The sequence below is a fragment of the Xyrauchen texanus genome, chromosome 11, assembly GCF_025860055.1.
Source record: "Xyrauchen texanus isolate HMW12.3.18 chromosome 11, RBS_HiC_50CHRs, whole genome shotgun sequence".
Taxonomy (NCBI): Eukaryota; Metazoa; Chordata; class Actinopteri; order Cypriniformes; family Catostomidae; genus Xyrauchen; species Xyrauchen texanus.
Window position 1 is genome coordinate 7301508 of NC_068286.1, and position 16821 is coordinate 7318328.

General features: G+C 40.8%; 1 protein-coding gene across 3 annotated transcripts in view; it reads left to right on the forward strand.

The window, feature by feature from the left end:
- Positions 1-11101, forward strand: part of LOC127651206 (protein jagged-1a-like) — a 31767-nt gene extending 20666 nt beyond the window's left edge. Inside the window, exons 14-26 of one of the 3 annotated variants that reach the window (XM_052136934.1) lie at positions 2118-2282; positions 2545-2658; positions 3123-3236; positions 3477-3590; positions 3677-3793; positions 4225-4252; positions 4375-4460; positions 4616-4729; positions 4833-4942; positions 6760-6978; positions 7121-7252; positions 7762-7915; positions 8953-11101. In XM_052136934.1, the coding sequence (XP_051992894.1) occupies positions 2118-2282; positions 2545-2658; positions 3123-3236; positions 3477-3590; positions 3677-3793; positions 4225-4252; positions 4375-4460; positions 4616-4729; positions 4833-4942; positions 6760-6978; positions 7121-7252; positions 7762-7915; positions 8953-9512 (2027 nt within the window). In that variant the 3' untranslated portion in view covers positions 9513-11101. The remainder of the gene's footprint in view (positions 1-2117; positions 2283-2544; positions 2659-3122; positions 3237-3476; positions 3591-3676; positions 3794-4224; positions 4253-4374; positions 4461-4615; positions 4730-4832; positions 4943-6759; positions 6979-7120; positions 7253-7761; positions 7916-8952) is intronic. The other 2 variants (XM_052136935.1, XM_052136936.1) reach the window with 2 other exon arrangements.
- The last annotated feature ends 5720 nt before the right edge of the window (positions 11102-16821 follow it).

Sequence of the window (16821 nt, forward strand, 5' to 3'; positions counted from 1 at the left end):
AGTTTTAAACGGTCCGCATATCAGAGCCACGGCACACGCATTTGAGCTCATATTGTTAAAATACTCACCTGTTTCATTATCCCTCTCTCTCCTCAACAGTTTCCTTTAACTTTTAACTGTCTTGCCTAGGCAAATATCAATATCATTTACCATCTGCAAATATGCGCATATCTCGTTTAAGCAGATGTAATATACAAACCTCACAAAACTTCAGCATTCTGTGGAGCGCTCATTTATTTACCTCTTAAGCACGCATTATATCAGCCTCTCCTCAGCAGTTCACCTTTAACTGTCTTTTCTAATGATAAAAGGCAAACATCAATAAAACCGCTATTAAATACAATTTGCAAATATGCAGATATCATGTTAGAACCTCATGAAATCCAGTGTTCATCTAATATCTTCCGCTGAAACTGCAACCTATCATTCGAAATACAATATAATTGTTTTCGATAATTTTTTGCATAGTTATAGTTTTGTGTGAAATTGAGTAAATATAGTGGTAAATAAAAATTAATTAAAAAAATTAGCAATTTTATGTTTATGTTAGTTACTATATTAAATTGTGTGATATATCGGCATTGTATCAGCCTATCTGCCATGCTGCTATCTGGATATCGGCATCAGCCATTAAAAAAAAAAAAACATATCGGTTGACCGCTATTTGTACGTATAAAATACAATATATTTGAAGGTGCTTATTTGTGTGCAAAATATTCAAACTTTTATATGGATAGATAAGTTTGAGAGTGTAAGGAAACTGACAAGATTACCTAATTTGAAATATCTTTTACAGTAGGAGTGATTCATGTTACCACGTTAACAGCGACATCTCTAATTGGTGGATATCTCTTTAGGATTATGGTTAGTGTAGCTCTTCACCAGAAATGGTTTAATTAAACATGATTTATTTAAAGAAGTTGAAATCACACTGACTTCAGAAGCATTTACCATTGTTTAACATCCTTTGTGGTCATGATTGGTCTGTCTTGAGATGCTCATATGTTATTGCTAAAACCAATTTCTCCCTATAAAATATGAAAAGGATTTCTGCTTCTGGAACCCTACTGTTGCTCTCTATGTACCATTATTACTAAACAATTGACTAGTTGGTATACTGTCAATGATGGATCTCCATTCCTAGACTCAGAGTCTCCTGGTGTCTAAAGCTTTATCGAGTGCTAATCGGTGCTCTCAGACTCCAGATCTCGACCCTCATGTGCAGGTTGTAAGATTATCTGGATGGCCACATTCTGAGTTTAATGAGCACTCGGAATAGACGTCAAGTCTTTTTTAGTCGTAAGGCTATCCCCTGTCTCAAGGCCTTGGTATGTTTGATGTCATGCCATTGTGTAAGGCGTAGCGTTTAGCGATCGCTAACTCTATTCTATTGGTCTCCACGGGCTGTGTCACCATAGTAACAGCTAGGATATTGTTACATGATGCATTTGCAAGCTCAAAGTGAGCTTACCGAGATGGGGAAATCTCTGTGCTAGTCAGAGTATATGATGACTTCACTTATTCATAGCTGTCGGTAGTCTGGTTTTGTATTTGAACTCCCCAATACAGAGTCATGGAAATGAATAAAAGCTTACAAAGTCATGGAAATTTGATAGTTATGCTCAATTCTAAAATGTTATTAGCTAGAAATGGCTTTTTTGAATGCAATCTCTTTAAAATTAGTTTTAAAAATCATTACAACTGGAAAAGTTATGGAAAGGTCATGGAAATTCATTGTTTATAAGATGTAGGAACCTTCCCTACTGTAAAGTCCATCTTCTTATGGTAGCTAGCCAGTTTTACATGGTTTCTGGCTGGTCCAAACTGGTCATTTGTGGTCATAAGCTTGTCCAAGGTAGTCTAGATGGTTGTTTGCCTGGTCTGCCAGCCGTTTGACCTGGTTTTAACCTGGTAGACCACTTTGGACCAGCAATAACCAGCTTTCATGTCCCCAAAACCAGGCAGGGTTACCTTTTAAGATGGCATACATTCCATCATTCTGTACACAAATCTTTGCAGTCGTTCATTTGGTGTCTCGTCTAATCTGCTTAATTTGTGCCAAAAGAACTTGATAAATCTATCCTTATTTAACCCTGTACCTCCTCCCCTTTTCTCAGTGATTGACAGCTGCACGGTTGCAGTGGCGTCTAACAGTACTCCAGGCGGCATGCGACTCATCTCCTCTAACGTGTGCGGTCCTCACGGGCGCTGCCGAAGTCACACCGGCGGACATTTTAGCTGCGAATGTCAGGAGGGATTTACCGGAACCTACTGCCATGAGAGTAAGCGCAATGTGCTGTTGATTCGACAACCACTACATGTTAAATTTCATGACACAGCAAATATTTACTTTTCCAAGTCAACTGTAGATTCATCCAAATTAGTTTTAAGGTAACAGTGATCCAATGGAATGTAGAAAAAACTATTCTGTCAATGGCACAAGAGAACTCAACTTAAACGATTTTGCTTCTTATGTAAATCTCTCTTGTTTTATTTTTTTATGTACCACTTTGTCTCACTTTATATCTCTGTGTTTTCTTTCAGACATCAATGATTGTGAAAGCAGTCCTTGTCGTAATGGCGGTACTTGTATTGATAAAGTCAGTGTGTATCAGTGCATCTGTGCTCATGGATGGGAAGGACCCAACTGTGAGACCAGTGAGTACATTTCTCCCTCTTTAAAAAATGAAGGACAGTTCACCAATTCAGTTCAAATGGAATTGATTTATTTTATCTGTCACTTAAGGTTGATTTCAGTAAGGATGCTGCCTTTGAAGGCAACTGCCTACAAGACTCAGATACCATGTTTTTGGGGGGTGGGGGGCATTTTGATCTTTAGGATGGCCAAGTCTCTTCATCAGACCAGGATGGTGTGTCAGAAGTTTATTGGGGGGGGCAACGGTCCCCTCCCAGCCCCCCCATAGACCCGGCCATGCTGCCTTTGTTGTTAGCAAACAGCAAGGCAGCTCGCTGGGTTTTGGAGCAGAGCCATGTGAAAAATTTGAAATTTTCACAATGTGAAAAACAATTATGCTACTAATGAAAGGGAAATGAAAAAAATTTATTATATTTTCTTAATTGCATTATACGTAGCATTTAAACATTATTAATTTCCTAAACAGACATTGACGACTGCAGCACGAACCCGTGTCGTGATCGAGGTGTGTGTCGTGATCTGGTGTACGACTTTTACTGCGAGTGCGAAAATGGCTGGAAGGGAAAGACATGTCACTCACGTAAGCACCGCCTCCTCGTTAACAAAACAAAACTGAGTCACAGTTTTGAATTGATTGAAATGGACAGTTTAACTGATTTACAGGAATTAATTGAACAAACTCTAAAACCATTTTTCCTAGTGAAATTTAAAGTTACAAGAAAATATCAAGTCTAATAGCACACTATATATCACAATATATGTGCTACCCCTTTACCAGGGATACATTTGTCTGACAGCAGATTGATTCTCTTGTTGCTAGGTGAGAGCCAATGTGACGAGGCGACTTGTAACAACAGGGGCACATGCTTTGACGAAGGTGACTCGTTTAAATGCATGTGTGCCCCGGGATGGGAAGGCACTACCTGTAACATAGGTGAGCAGTTTAGAACTTGAATGACAATTTATTTGAGTTAAGCCCCGAATGACTTATAATAAAAGGTTTTGCCCTTAATTCTCTAGCTAAGAACAGCACCTGCCTACCGAACCCTTGTGAAAACGGAGCCACGTGTGTCGTGCGAGGTGACAGCTTCACCTGCGTCTGCAAAGAAGGCTGGGAGGGGCTCACCTGCAGCCAGAGTACGGCAAAACTTCCTGTTGCACTTCCTTACTACTTCCTGTCTTCTGTCTACTGTTTCCAACTCTCACCTACTTCTTAAGGTTCTCTTCCAAACAAAATACAGTACATACTGGATAGTTAGGTTCATCTTTTCTTAATTCAATAGCAAGCCCTGGTAATGCATCCAGCTAACCATAAGAGTGTAGCTTAAAACAGTTGCACCACGTTTAAATCCATTCTCAAGATTTGACCCCAAGATCAGTGTAGAAAATATGACAGATTAACTTAGAGAGAATCTATGGTGTACTAGGCGCATAATAGGCATTCATACATGTAAATGTGTTTATTTCACTTGGCAAGATGAAAAGTATTTTTCATATATGATGGATTTTGTCGCACATTGTTCTGTAGGCAAATACCACTTAATAACAAGCTCCATTTCATTTCACAGATTCCAACGACTGCAACCCGCAACCATGGTAAGCCGACCCTCAAATTAAATTTGACTTAGAAATACACATACTCTATTAAATCCTTGTCAATGCTTGAAATGTTGTGACTTTTGACCCCTAATCTCACCATATGTACTGTCTTTGTGCAGCTACAACAGTGGTACATGTGTTGACGGTGATAACTGGTACCGATGTGAGTGTGCCAGTGGATTCGCAGGGCCGGACTGTCGCATCAGTGAGTGTTCAGTGCATTAGAAATGTTTTGCTGCTCAGCTAGGCTACACTGCAATGCAAACGATTGATGAATTAGCATTAATATAAACAGTCATAGGAATACATAAGATGGTGATCTCAGAATAATTGTCAAATTGTTTTTGTCTCACCCCACAGACATTAATGAGTGCCAGTCATCGCCCTGTGCATTCGGATCCACATGTGTGGATAAAATTAATGGCTACCACTGCCTGTGTCCACCCGGCAGAACTGGGCCCAGATGCCAGGAAGGTACATGGCCCAGAAATCCCATTATATAGGCTTGCTGTTCATTTCGGATGAATATTATAGTCCTTCCAGTATAGAATGTGACTGATTATTATTGGTTTCCCAGTTACAGGACATCCGTGTGTGGTCGGAGGTCGGATTGCTGGAGATGGTGCAAAGTGGACGGAAGACTGCAATACCTGTTACTGTTACAAGGGGATTGTCACCTGTACTAAGGTATGCCTAAATTCAACTTAGATGAACTTAGCTAACAATGAACAATGCTTTTTCAGCTTTTTTTAACCTTCGTTCATGTTAATTTCAACATATACAATTTTTGATTTTAGCAATGTATTGGTATGTTAACGTTAGTAAATGAACATTAATTAACAATGAACAATTGTATTATTTTTAACTAACATTTACAAAGATTTAAAAATGGCTTAAAAATTATATTGTTCACTGTTATGTGTATGTTGTCAATGTATGTTGACAAACAGAATCTTATTGTAGAGTTAGCATCCTTCATGTTTTCCCTTCATGTTTTCCCAAACCCAATGCACTCTAAGTCCTTGTGGTGGCGTAGTGACTCGCCTCAATCCCGGTTACGGAGGACAAATCTCAGTTGCCTCCGCGTCATGTGGCTTTTTGACCATATTACCGTGGGGACGTAGTGCGTGTGGAGGCCCACTATTCTCCGCGGCATCCACGCACAACTCACCAAGTGCCCCACGAAGAGCGAGAACCACATTATAGCGACCACTAGGAGGTTACCCCATGTGACTCCAACCTTCCTAGCAACCGGGCCAATTTAGTTGCTTAGGAGACCTGGCTGGAGTCACTCAGCACACCCTGTATTCAAACTCGCGACTCCAGGGGTGGTAGTCAGCGTCAATACTCGCTGAGCTACCCAGGCCCCAGTAATACAATAATTAAAATAATTTTAAATATAATAAATATTTAATTCAGATCATTCAAATGCATTACATCATATTGTGGCAACAGACAAGTAAAGCATTTCGACAATACTAAAGGTGTTTTTAAAAGTAAAAAAAAAAGCCCTCCCCCCATATCATTGAACATTACCCTGTTATTGATCAACTTCCCCCTACTCTATTTTTAAATGTTGGTTTATGTACTTGGTTTAGTTGTCAAATGGACGTTTTGGAGCACCTCACTTTTTGTTGTGTTGCATCTCACTTTTTTCAGCGCCTGTAGTCATGAGCGCTTAGTTTTTAGGATGCTGTGTCAAGTTAAATGTAGTTTGAAACTTTAAAAAAGCATCTTTGAGTGCAAAAGCGCATCTGTGGAAGGTTGTTTTGCCTGTTGTTCTCGTTGGTTTGGCGACGCGTGTTGCCTGTACAGCTGGAGTTGTGCTGACTGCCCCCTACTGTTTCATTATGGTGGTACATCAAGCTTGAATTACTCTGATGGTAGGGAAATTCCTGATCACAGAATTTAAGTACAAGTCATGGAGTAATTGCCGGGCAATCGGGGCATGACTAATTGCGTAAAGTTTTTACGCATCATTTAAAAAAAAACAATCATAAACTAATGCGTTAAATTGAGAGCCCCGCTGAAAACCCCTAAAACAAGATACATTTACTTGAGAAGCAAAATTGTTACAAATATTTTGACTTGTTTTCAGATAGCAATATATCCTTAATTTAAGTGCACTATCATATTTTTATCACTTGATTTTAACTGGTTCATATTTAAAAGAAGTGAAAATTATGCCAGTGCAGCAAGACAATATACACTTGTTTTCGGCATATACCGTATTCTCAGAAATTCTCAAGTCTTAGTATCTCATGTCAATTTATTTTTGTTTTATGAATATTTTTACTGGAAAACCTTTTTAAAAGACTAATTAAGAATGTAGTTTAATGAAAAAGCATAATTAAATGGTTTGGAGAAACATGAGGATCGACTTGTGGATAGATGTTTAAACTCTCAGTAGTTTAATAGCGATACTCAGTATCTGTTTTTCTAACAGCATCCTCCATCAATTTGGTGCACATTTGCAGCACATTACAATTCCTTCTCCTCTTCAGCTTTGGTGTGGCCCTAAACCTTGCCATATGCTTGGCTCTGATGTCTGTCCACTGGGTCAGCTGTGTTTACCGGTACGTGACGAGCAGTGTTTTGTGAAGCCTTGTTCATCACAGGGTGAGTGCTGGTCTGCTCACCGCCCTGCCGTACAGGCACGGTTCCACCCGGATAGCAACTGTGCCAACGTCACCGTTACTTTTAATAAGGACACTATGCCACAGGTGAGGAGACACACCTGTCTCAACTCTGCAGTTCTAGCGTGTGTAATACACCAGCCCAAAAAGTGACATTAAACAATTTTCAAATATCCATTTAGGATGTGATGGGTGCATGTGTTGATGTGTATTCTCTTTTTCTCCTCAGGGAGTGACAGTGGAGCAGGTGTGTCGTGAGTTGAGGCATCTGTATCTGGCCAAAAACGTTTCGGCTGCGGTTTCCTTCTCTGTGAGCTGTCAGCTCTCTTCTACCGCCAATAACGAGATCCATGTGGCTGTTGTAAGTAACCTTTCATGCATAGTCAAATGACGTCTGCTATATTCACTGGGTGTGGTGATTTACTCTAAAATGATGGCAGTGAAGTAATGTTCAGTATAGCACCATAGATACACTCATACTGTATACACTCTCTGAAAGGCTCTAACCCCATCTTAGTATCTTAATATTCGTGTTTTTTATTTCATTATCAAGAAAATGACATGCATTAACATTTTCTTAAAGAAAAGGAGGGGCAAGTCAAAATGTTATGTTTTGGTAATTACTATTATGCCACAAACACTGTCGATTGAGATTAACATGTATTGAACCCGGAATATTCCTTTATCCAATTATAAATGCTTTAAATGTTGGTCATTGTTAGTTAATGTTGACTGATGTCATTTACTAATGTTAACAAATCAAACCTTATTGTGAAGTGATACCAATGTTTTAAATCAGATTTATTTTTAAGCTGTTTATTGCAACAGATTGCAGTTGAATTGTATTATAAAGCAAATGTTGTCTTGTAGCATGTAACAGAGGACGGCGTACACGGCCGGGTGCCTGATAAAGAGATCACAGACAGCATCGTCGATCTGGTGAGCAAACACAGCGCTAACAGCAGTATCATCAGCTCCATTGCTGAGGTCCACGTGCAGCGCAGACAACCACAGAACCCCAACGGTGAGACACCACAGGAAGTTGTTATACAGTAGAGGAAATAGTATTTCAAAGAAATGCAGGAAACACTGTAACATGTTTCTTAGACCTTACACTGAATATGTATAGTAGAAGTAAACCAATATACCGGAATATTGATTGATCGGTGCAGATAGTTGCTTTTTGGAACTATATAGGCAAAAATCTATGCTGAAATTTGAAGATAGTTTTTTTTATTATTCCTCCGTGTTCCTCTGTGGAACTGGAGAATTCTACAGTTAAAACGGACTTTATTCTATGGTATAACAGCGGCTTCTCGAGCTCAACAAGCCACGTGATGAGATGAACGGATTGACGGTCTCAGACACTGAGGCAACTGAGATTCGTCCTCTGCCACCCGGATTGGAGTCACTATGCCACCACGAGGACTTAGAGGGCATTGGGAATTGGGCATACCAAATTGGGGAGAAAAGGGGAGAGAGAGAGAGAGAGAGAGAGAGAGAGAGAGAGAGAAAAAACTGTGTTGCCATGACGATGTCAACAAACCTTAAAATGACTGTAACAATTACAATTTAAACAACTTTACAGCTCAAACAATAGATAAGTTTTAACAATATAATTAATGTAAGGGCTTTTATATAATTATAATCTTCACATATCTCCCTTTAAACCCTCCAAAAATTGGCCCCATTCACTTCCATTGTAAGTGCCTCACTGTAACCTCCATTTTTGCTTTTTTTAAAGAAAAGGAGGGACGAGTAGAAAATGTTTTTTTTTAATATAATCAACATTATGCTACAAATGCTGTTGATTGATATTAAGTTGTAATGAACCCATTTAGAATGTGCATTCACAAGTACGAAAACACCTTTTGCTGAAGTTTATTAATGAATGATGAATTAACGAAATTGATAAATGATTTGCTCTTTTTGTGCAACCATCCGGTGCAAGCCCTGCAAGCCCCCCGAACTACCGATCTAATGTCCTCGCCTGTGCAACCTAAAATTTGTCCTGCTTGTTTACTATTAATTTGTTTTCAATTTTCTATCTTTGTCGTTCAGTAGACTACTTGGTGCCACTGCTGGTTTCCATAGTTACCGCAATCTGGGTTTTGGCCCTGGTGTCGGTGTTCCTGTGGTGCATGCGGCATCGACGCAAGCAAAGCTCCGGCCCTACGCAAATCAACCCTGTCGCGCCGTTTTCCATGGGAACCACTGAGGAGAACACAGTAAACAATGCTCGCGAACACCTCAATCAGATAAAGAATCACATCGAGAAGAACATGTCTAATGGCAGCCCGCCTGGAAAAGAGCAACACAGCGACGACAAGAACACAGTCAACCCCAAAATCAGGACGCATTTCTCTGAATCCGCCAGACTAGTAGACGAGGACTCTGATTCCAACAAGCGACTGCAAAAGGCACGATTTCCACGTCAGCCCGCCTACATGATGGTAGAGCGCGACGACAGGCTAAGTTCCAATGGCACGGATGTAAAAAATACACATTGGATGAACAAACGAGACAACAGAGACCTGGAGTCGCAGCACAGGCTCCCAGATTCACAGCACAGAGACCTGGAGAAACAACACAGCTTGCACAAAATGGAGTATATCGCATAGCAGCTAACTGCGAGGAGTGGTTGGTATGGTAACAATTGCGACTGATGTTACTGCCGCAGAACGTCATGAAAGCTCGAAGGATAGCGAAGGTGGATGGTATTTGTTTTGATGTTGGCTCTACGTCCCGGCGCAGTGCGCCACAGACTGGTCGGTTTGAATATGTGTGCGTCAGTGTCAGTACAATTTGACTTCTCGAAGTCATCTGTGCAGAAGCGCAAAATGAAACCGAGAATGTAACTGGCCAAAAGCCACTTAATTGGATGAATCTCAGAAAAATACTGTATGTCTAGATTAGAATTCACCCCAATATTCCAGAAGGAAAAAATAAATGGTGTTTTGCTTAAAGACAATAAAGCCTATTTTTAGTATGTTTTTGCATTGTGGCGTTATTTTCACGTTATTTTCACGACAATTCTCCACTTTGAGTGTTTTTGTAATTTCCATTATTCTCAATGGTAATTCTCATTAGGGTTTCATTACTGTAATACATCTTACAGTTAAATAAACAGTAACAAATAAAACTATAATGTATAAATATATTTAATAATAAATCATAATTAATTTCACATTAGGTAATGAGAAGGACATTTTTACGCATTATCGAATGTTCCGAATTGTCCTAAAAATAGGCTTAATTTTTCTATTGTTTTAGGGTCAAATATATGACTTAGGCATGTTCTTGACAGAGATTCGCCCTATTTGTTTTACTGAACTTCGTGTGCAAACTGTATTAGCACATGCTATTTCTTTAGTCATTTGTTTATTCTGTAGAACTTGCACTACAGATAGCAAAAACTCTTGTGAATCAGTTCCCTTGAAGATTGTATTGAATCCCATTTATTGGGTCCACGACCGCTTTTGCCAACAGTTCATATTTATTTATTCTGTTCTTATTCTATTCATTTTCTACACTCTTTTTAATGCATTCAAGGCAGGCAGGTCGTGCTTAGAAGTATTGTTACTGTCTCTGAAGAAATGAACTGCCAATGTAGATTGATGTCGATGCTGTATAGATCATTTTGTACATATTTCTGAATTAATCATTGTGTATATTTGATTTATTAACTTAATAAACAAGAGCCTAGCATTTTAGTTTTTATTTATATACATTGTTTAGGTTTGAAAATGTGCCCTTTGTATTTTTGGATGAAAATATCATCTTGTATTTCCTTAATGCCAAAAGAATAGTATGTTTTTATTTGTGTCTGGATCTGAAATTCAATGTGCAATTTATGTTTCAGAAATGCCTGCATGGCTGTTCTTTGTAATGTCCTGAGATGTAGACGAGATAGAGTTTTTTTAATCTAGATTTGATACACAATTTTCCTGATCAGAACCATTTCTACACTTTTCTTTTTTTTTTGTATTCAACTGTATCCTCGTATCTGTGCTCAAACTGAACATCAGTGTTGAATGAAACTGGCAACCCAGGATATTAGACAAACTTTGTAGTTTTCTGATTAAACCGTATTCAAATCAAATGTAACCAAACAGCCTTAAGGGAACAAACAGTAATGTTTGCCTGTACAGTTACATGAAATATGAAGAAAACAGAACTGAATGTGATAAAAACAGATAAAAATGAATCTGCTGCAATCTTGGTGTTACTACTGGCATGTCTTCCTGTTCTTTGTTGATTTTGTTGAAAATTGTGTTTTTCTTTTGTTATTCTAAAAAAAACTTTTCCTGGGGTTTTGTCAAATCATTCTCAATTTTGTGCAGTTATTTTCTTTTGGATCCCTTAAATCAAATACATTTTTACTTCAATGTTTTGAATTTAAGAATTAGATTTTTCTTTTTAACATTTCAGTTCCCAATCGTTTCAGTTCACTCAAAGTTGCCGTAAGCACTTTGGGGAAGACCTTCTAGACGACCTTGTTAAAATCCTTATACAGTCATGCCAATCCTCTGATTGGCAATGTTGTCTGAGCCCCCCTTCAGGTACGCAGTTGATAAGCGGGCGCTCAGTCACTATTTCTTCCGAATTTTCTTCCTTCAAGACTGCGATCTTCGTCTTCATCTTGGAACACTTTCTGTTTCGTCGTCGATATACACTTACAGCATATGGAACTTCTTAGCGAGACGCGGACAGGACAACTCGTCGCCTGTGCTTAGTGCCTGCACTGAGAGGCTTTCAGCTCCCATGTGTGTTCCACTGAAGAGTGAGGCTGTGAGGCTGAGCTGGAACAATTAGGGGAGGTTCTCGTGCCGGTGCAAGCCCTGCGAGCCCCCCGAACTACCGATCTAATGTTCTTGCCTGTGCAATTTGCACGTGATGATCTCCGGCCCTTTATTGAAGTGCACTGCCTCATTATTTTTGGTGGCTCTGATGATGGGGATGATGCTGTGTCACTCGCAGCTTCAAGCGAGTAGTTCACAGAGGATGTTGCCACCTCTTTCCCAAGCAAGGGTGAAGAACTTCCACACGCCATGGACAAGAAGATTCTTTGTGTCCTTGCGAGGGCAGTTGAAGAGCTCGGTCTTGAGTGGTCCCCTTCAGAAGAGCCAGAAAAGTCTTGTCTGGATGATTGGCATTTGCAAATGCAAATTCGCCCGGAGGAGCGCACCAATATTCCCTGATGGTCCATGCGGAGCTCACAAAGACCTGTTGTATGCCTTACTCTTTGCGCATTCAGGTTGGAGGTGCTGCCTTCCCCACTAAAGTGGACCACGCCAATGAAAAAGGCTACTCAAAGCTTCCCCCGGTAGAAAAGGTGGTCGCAGTTTAATACTGCCAAATCCTGCCTGCCCACCCCTCCAAGCAGTGTCGACTGATGCCCACACTGGCTGGAAGAGCTTATACAGCAGCGTGCCAAGCTAGTTCAGTATTCACAGCATGTCAGTGCTCCAGATTTTTCAAGCTAAGCTCATTAAACAAATGAATGAGCAAGGCTCCAATACAGAGCTGTTCAAAGAGCTCCGCACCGCTACAGATATGGTCTGCGAGTCACGAAAGCTACCGCTCAGGCCATAACGATGAGCAACCTGGTGGTTCCAGATCGGCATATTTGGCTAACTCTAACGGAGATGCGTGATGCAGAGGAAGCCACCCTTCTCGACACCACAGTGTCGCCCGACAGTCTCTTTGGCAATGTCGTAGAAGGCTTTCATCGTGGCTTAAAAGCAGTCTCAAGCGATGAAACACTTTCTGCCAAAGAGAAGTAGCACTTCCCCTTTCCCGGCACAATATAATTACGGTCAGTGCCTGGCAAAGAATCATCACTTGCTGCCTCATCACTGCCAAAAGCTGCTACACAAACCATGTCCCAGGTGTAAGCACCCACCATCTCAGTGCGAAAAACTGTCCTTAACTGCGACACACATACAGCGGGATCTACATCTAATATTTTCAAAAAAAGGACGGCAGGCTTCGGCCCATTCTAGATCTAAGACACTTGAATCAAGTGCTCGCGAAGCACAGTGGCAAGCCAGAATTGGCTCAGTCGTGATGAACACCATTTTACAGGCTAGAACACCGTCCACGAGAGGCCTCTCTGCACTTAAATGGTGCGTGTTTGCAAGTTGGTGCTCTTCATGTGGTAAAGACCCGGTGAATTGCCCCATTGCTGAGATTTAGACATTCCTTCAAGAGCGGCTGGACGCTGGTCAACACTCAAGGTTTTTGTAGCGACTATCTCAGCATACCATGCCCTCGAGGCTGGCTCGTCGATAGGCAAACATAATCTAGTCATAAAGATCCTAAGGGGAGCATGGCGGGTGCTTTCCTTGAAGACAGCACTCCTATTGGTTTTGGCCTCATTTAAATGGGTGGGGGACTTGCAATTGCTGTTTACTGACAGCTCATGCCTGGAGTTTGGTCCAGATCTGTGAAAAGTCACTATAAAGCCTACAAAAAGATATGTGCCTAAGGTTTTATCAATGGCCATCAGGGCTCAGGTGGTTCATTTGCAAGCCCTCTTTCCCCCACCATTTAATTCAGATGAAGAGCAATCTATGCACATGTTATGCCCAATGAGGGCATTGCATACACATGTTGAGCACACCCATCAGTTTAGGCTTTTGGGTCAGCTCTTTATTTGTTATGGAGGATGCACAAAAGGAATGTCCATCTACAAACAAAGGCTCTCCCACTGGATAGTTGATGTGATCACCCTCACTAATGAATCATAGGGTGAAAATTGCCCTATTGGTGTCAAAGCAATGGCCTCTTCGTTGGTGTGGACAAACAGTGTGTCCTTACAGGACCTATGTTTGGCAGCAAGATGGTCCTCACAAAACCCGTTCGCAAGATTTTATAACCTGGATGTAGCGTCCATCTTCTGTCTCTTCACTCTCTGTATAGAGTGCTTCTTACATTCAAGCAGGTAGCGCCCAAGCCCTTATTACGGGTGGACTACTGACTATAATCAACACAGCAACCTAATTTTATGCTGTTGAACTGCCCTTTTAAAAGTCATAAGTACACCCATTAGAGATAAACCTACTTTTCCTATATGGTACATATAGATCCCAGACTACATTCATTTTCATCTGGCATCTGCCATGTGGGACTATTCATATGCACTTTATAGGAATTATAAGTCATCGGCCTGTGGCCTGTGATTCCTTACGAACATTTTTGTTTAGTGTTAGAACTCTGGGAGTGTAATGTCACGTTGTGTGGCATGATGGGATACCGTTCCCCATAGTGCTTACGGAAATGTCGAGTGAACTACATCGATAGGGAACGTCTCCGGTTACACATGCAACCTCGGTTCCCTGAGATGAAGGGAATGAGACACGCTAAAGCTGGGCACACTACTACTTCAGAGTTTCATTTGAGGGACTCACTTTTGTCCCTCAGTCAGAAAATTCTGATGAAATGGGCTCAGACACTATTGCCAATCAAAGGATAGGCGTGATTGAATAAGGGTTTCAACAAGGTCATCTAGAAGGACTTCCCCATAGTGCTTACGACAATGTCACATTCAATTAATCTCAGGGAACCAAGGTTGCATGTGTAACCGGAGACGATTTCTGTGTATTTTTGTGCAATTGAAAAGTGATTTTTCTTAAAACATTGGTACGAAGCAAACTCATTGGTGTGAATCACACTCTTCACAGGGCCCCCACCATTACAGAAAACCTGGAAATATCATCAAATTTTGAATGAATTAAATATATATTTTTAGTTGTGCACTGTTCTAAATTATATATATACACTGTATATATATAGTATATATAGTGCATTCATAAATTATTCTAAAATGCTTTACATTTTTTTCACATCAATCTTCACTCCATACCCCATAATAACAAAGCAAAAACAGACTTTTGATACCTTTGCAAAATTATTAAAAAGAAAAAACATAATATCACATTGACATAAGTTTTCAGACCCTTTGTTATGACACATGAAATTTAGCTCAGGTGCATCCCTTTCCTGGATCATCTTTGAGATGTTTCTACACTTTGATTGGAGTCCACCTGTGGCAAATTCAATTGATTGGACATGATTTGGAAAGGCACAGGCATTGTCAATATAAGGTCTCTCAGCTCAAAATGCATATCAGAGCAAAACTTGAGCCATGAGGTCAAAGGAACTGTTTGCAGGGCTCAGAGACAGGATTGTGTCGAAGCACATTCTGGGGAAGATTAAAAAAAATTCAGCTGCATTGAAAATTCCCAAGAGCACAGTGGCCTCCATATTTCTTAAATGAAAGAAGTTTGGAACAACCCGGACTCTTCCTAGAGCTGGCAGCCCTACCAAACATAGCAATCTGGGGAGAAAGGCCTTGGTAAGTGAGGTGACCAAGAACCCGATGGTCACTCTGGTTGAGCGGCAGAGATCATGTGTGGAGATTGCCAGTTGCGAAAGGACAACCATCACTGCTACACTCCACCAATCTGGGTTTTATGGCAGAGTGGCCAGATGGACACCTCTCCTCAGTACAAGATGCAAGAAAGGATGCTTAGAATTAGCAAAAAAGCACCTAAAGGACTCTCAGACTGTGAGAAACAAGATTGTCTGGTCAGATGAAATCAAGATTGAACTGTTTGGCCTCAGTTCCAAGCGTCTTGTCTGGAGGTAAACAGGCATTGCTCATCACCTGCGCAGTACCATCCCAACGGTGAAGCATGGTGGTGGGAGCATCATGCTCCAGATCCAGGTGGTCACAGGTTCTAACCCCACGGCTACCACCATTGTGTCCTTGAGCAAGGCACTTAACTCCAGGTTGTTCCGGGGGGATTGTCCCTGTAATAATTGCACTGTAAGTCGCTTTGGATAAAAGCGTCTGCCAAATGCATAAATGTATAAATGTAAATGTATGCTGTGGGGGTGTTTTTCAGCGGCAGGAACTGGGGACTGGTCAGGTTTGAGGGAAAGCTGAATGCAGCAAAATACAGAGATATCCTTAATGAAAACCTGGTCCAGAGCGCTCAGGACCTCAGACTGGGCCAAAGGTTCACCTTCTAACAGGAAAATGACCTTAAGCACACATCCAAGGCAACGCAAGGAGTGGCTACGAGACAACTCTGTGAATGTCCTTGAGTGGCCAAGCCAGAGCCCGGACTTAAACTCAATCGAACATCTCTGGAGAGACATGAAAATGGCTGTCCACCGATGGTCCCCATCCAACCTGACAAAGCTTGAGAGGTTCTGCAGAGAATATTGGCAGAAAATCCCCAGATCCAGGTGTGCAAAGCTTGTTGCATCATACCCAACAAGACTTGAGGCTGTAATCACTGCCAAAGGTGCCTCAACCATTGTTCACTGAAAATCTTGCCTGTAACCATTCACTTTCATTGTATGGAAAAGAACAGCTTGGATATTCTGCTATAAATGATTCAAATGATGACAGAATTTTAATTTGTTGATGAACTGTCCCTTTAAATGTATCAAAATCTTATCCAAACAAACCGAATTTGATCTCCTGTGTATTTGGGTCTGAAACGCAGGTCTGATGCGATGGGCACAGCGTAACTGGTCGCAACAGGATCCACATTGTGTGTGTCTAGACTCTAGACATTCAGCTGAGCACGGCGGGACAGGCGACCATGTGAGAGAGGTTATGAAAGATCTTAACACACACTGTCTCTCTCCTGTTCTGGGAAATTGGCAGATACACTAAAATAAACTGCATGAGATGTGCTCGCTTAACATGTTTGCAAAGGCATCGCACAAAGAGCGTCTTCTTCTAGACCTACACTAGATAAAAATAAACTATACATCTTGATAAAACCAATAAAAGTTTGAAATTATAAATAAATAAGTATACTGTTAAAATAGTAGTATGGTAGTATGCTAATTCAAGCATAGTCCTTTGGGACAGGCAAAGGAAAGGTCTCTATTATAATGTGAAACTTC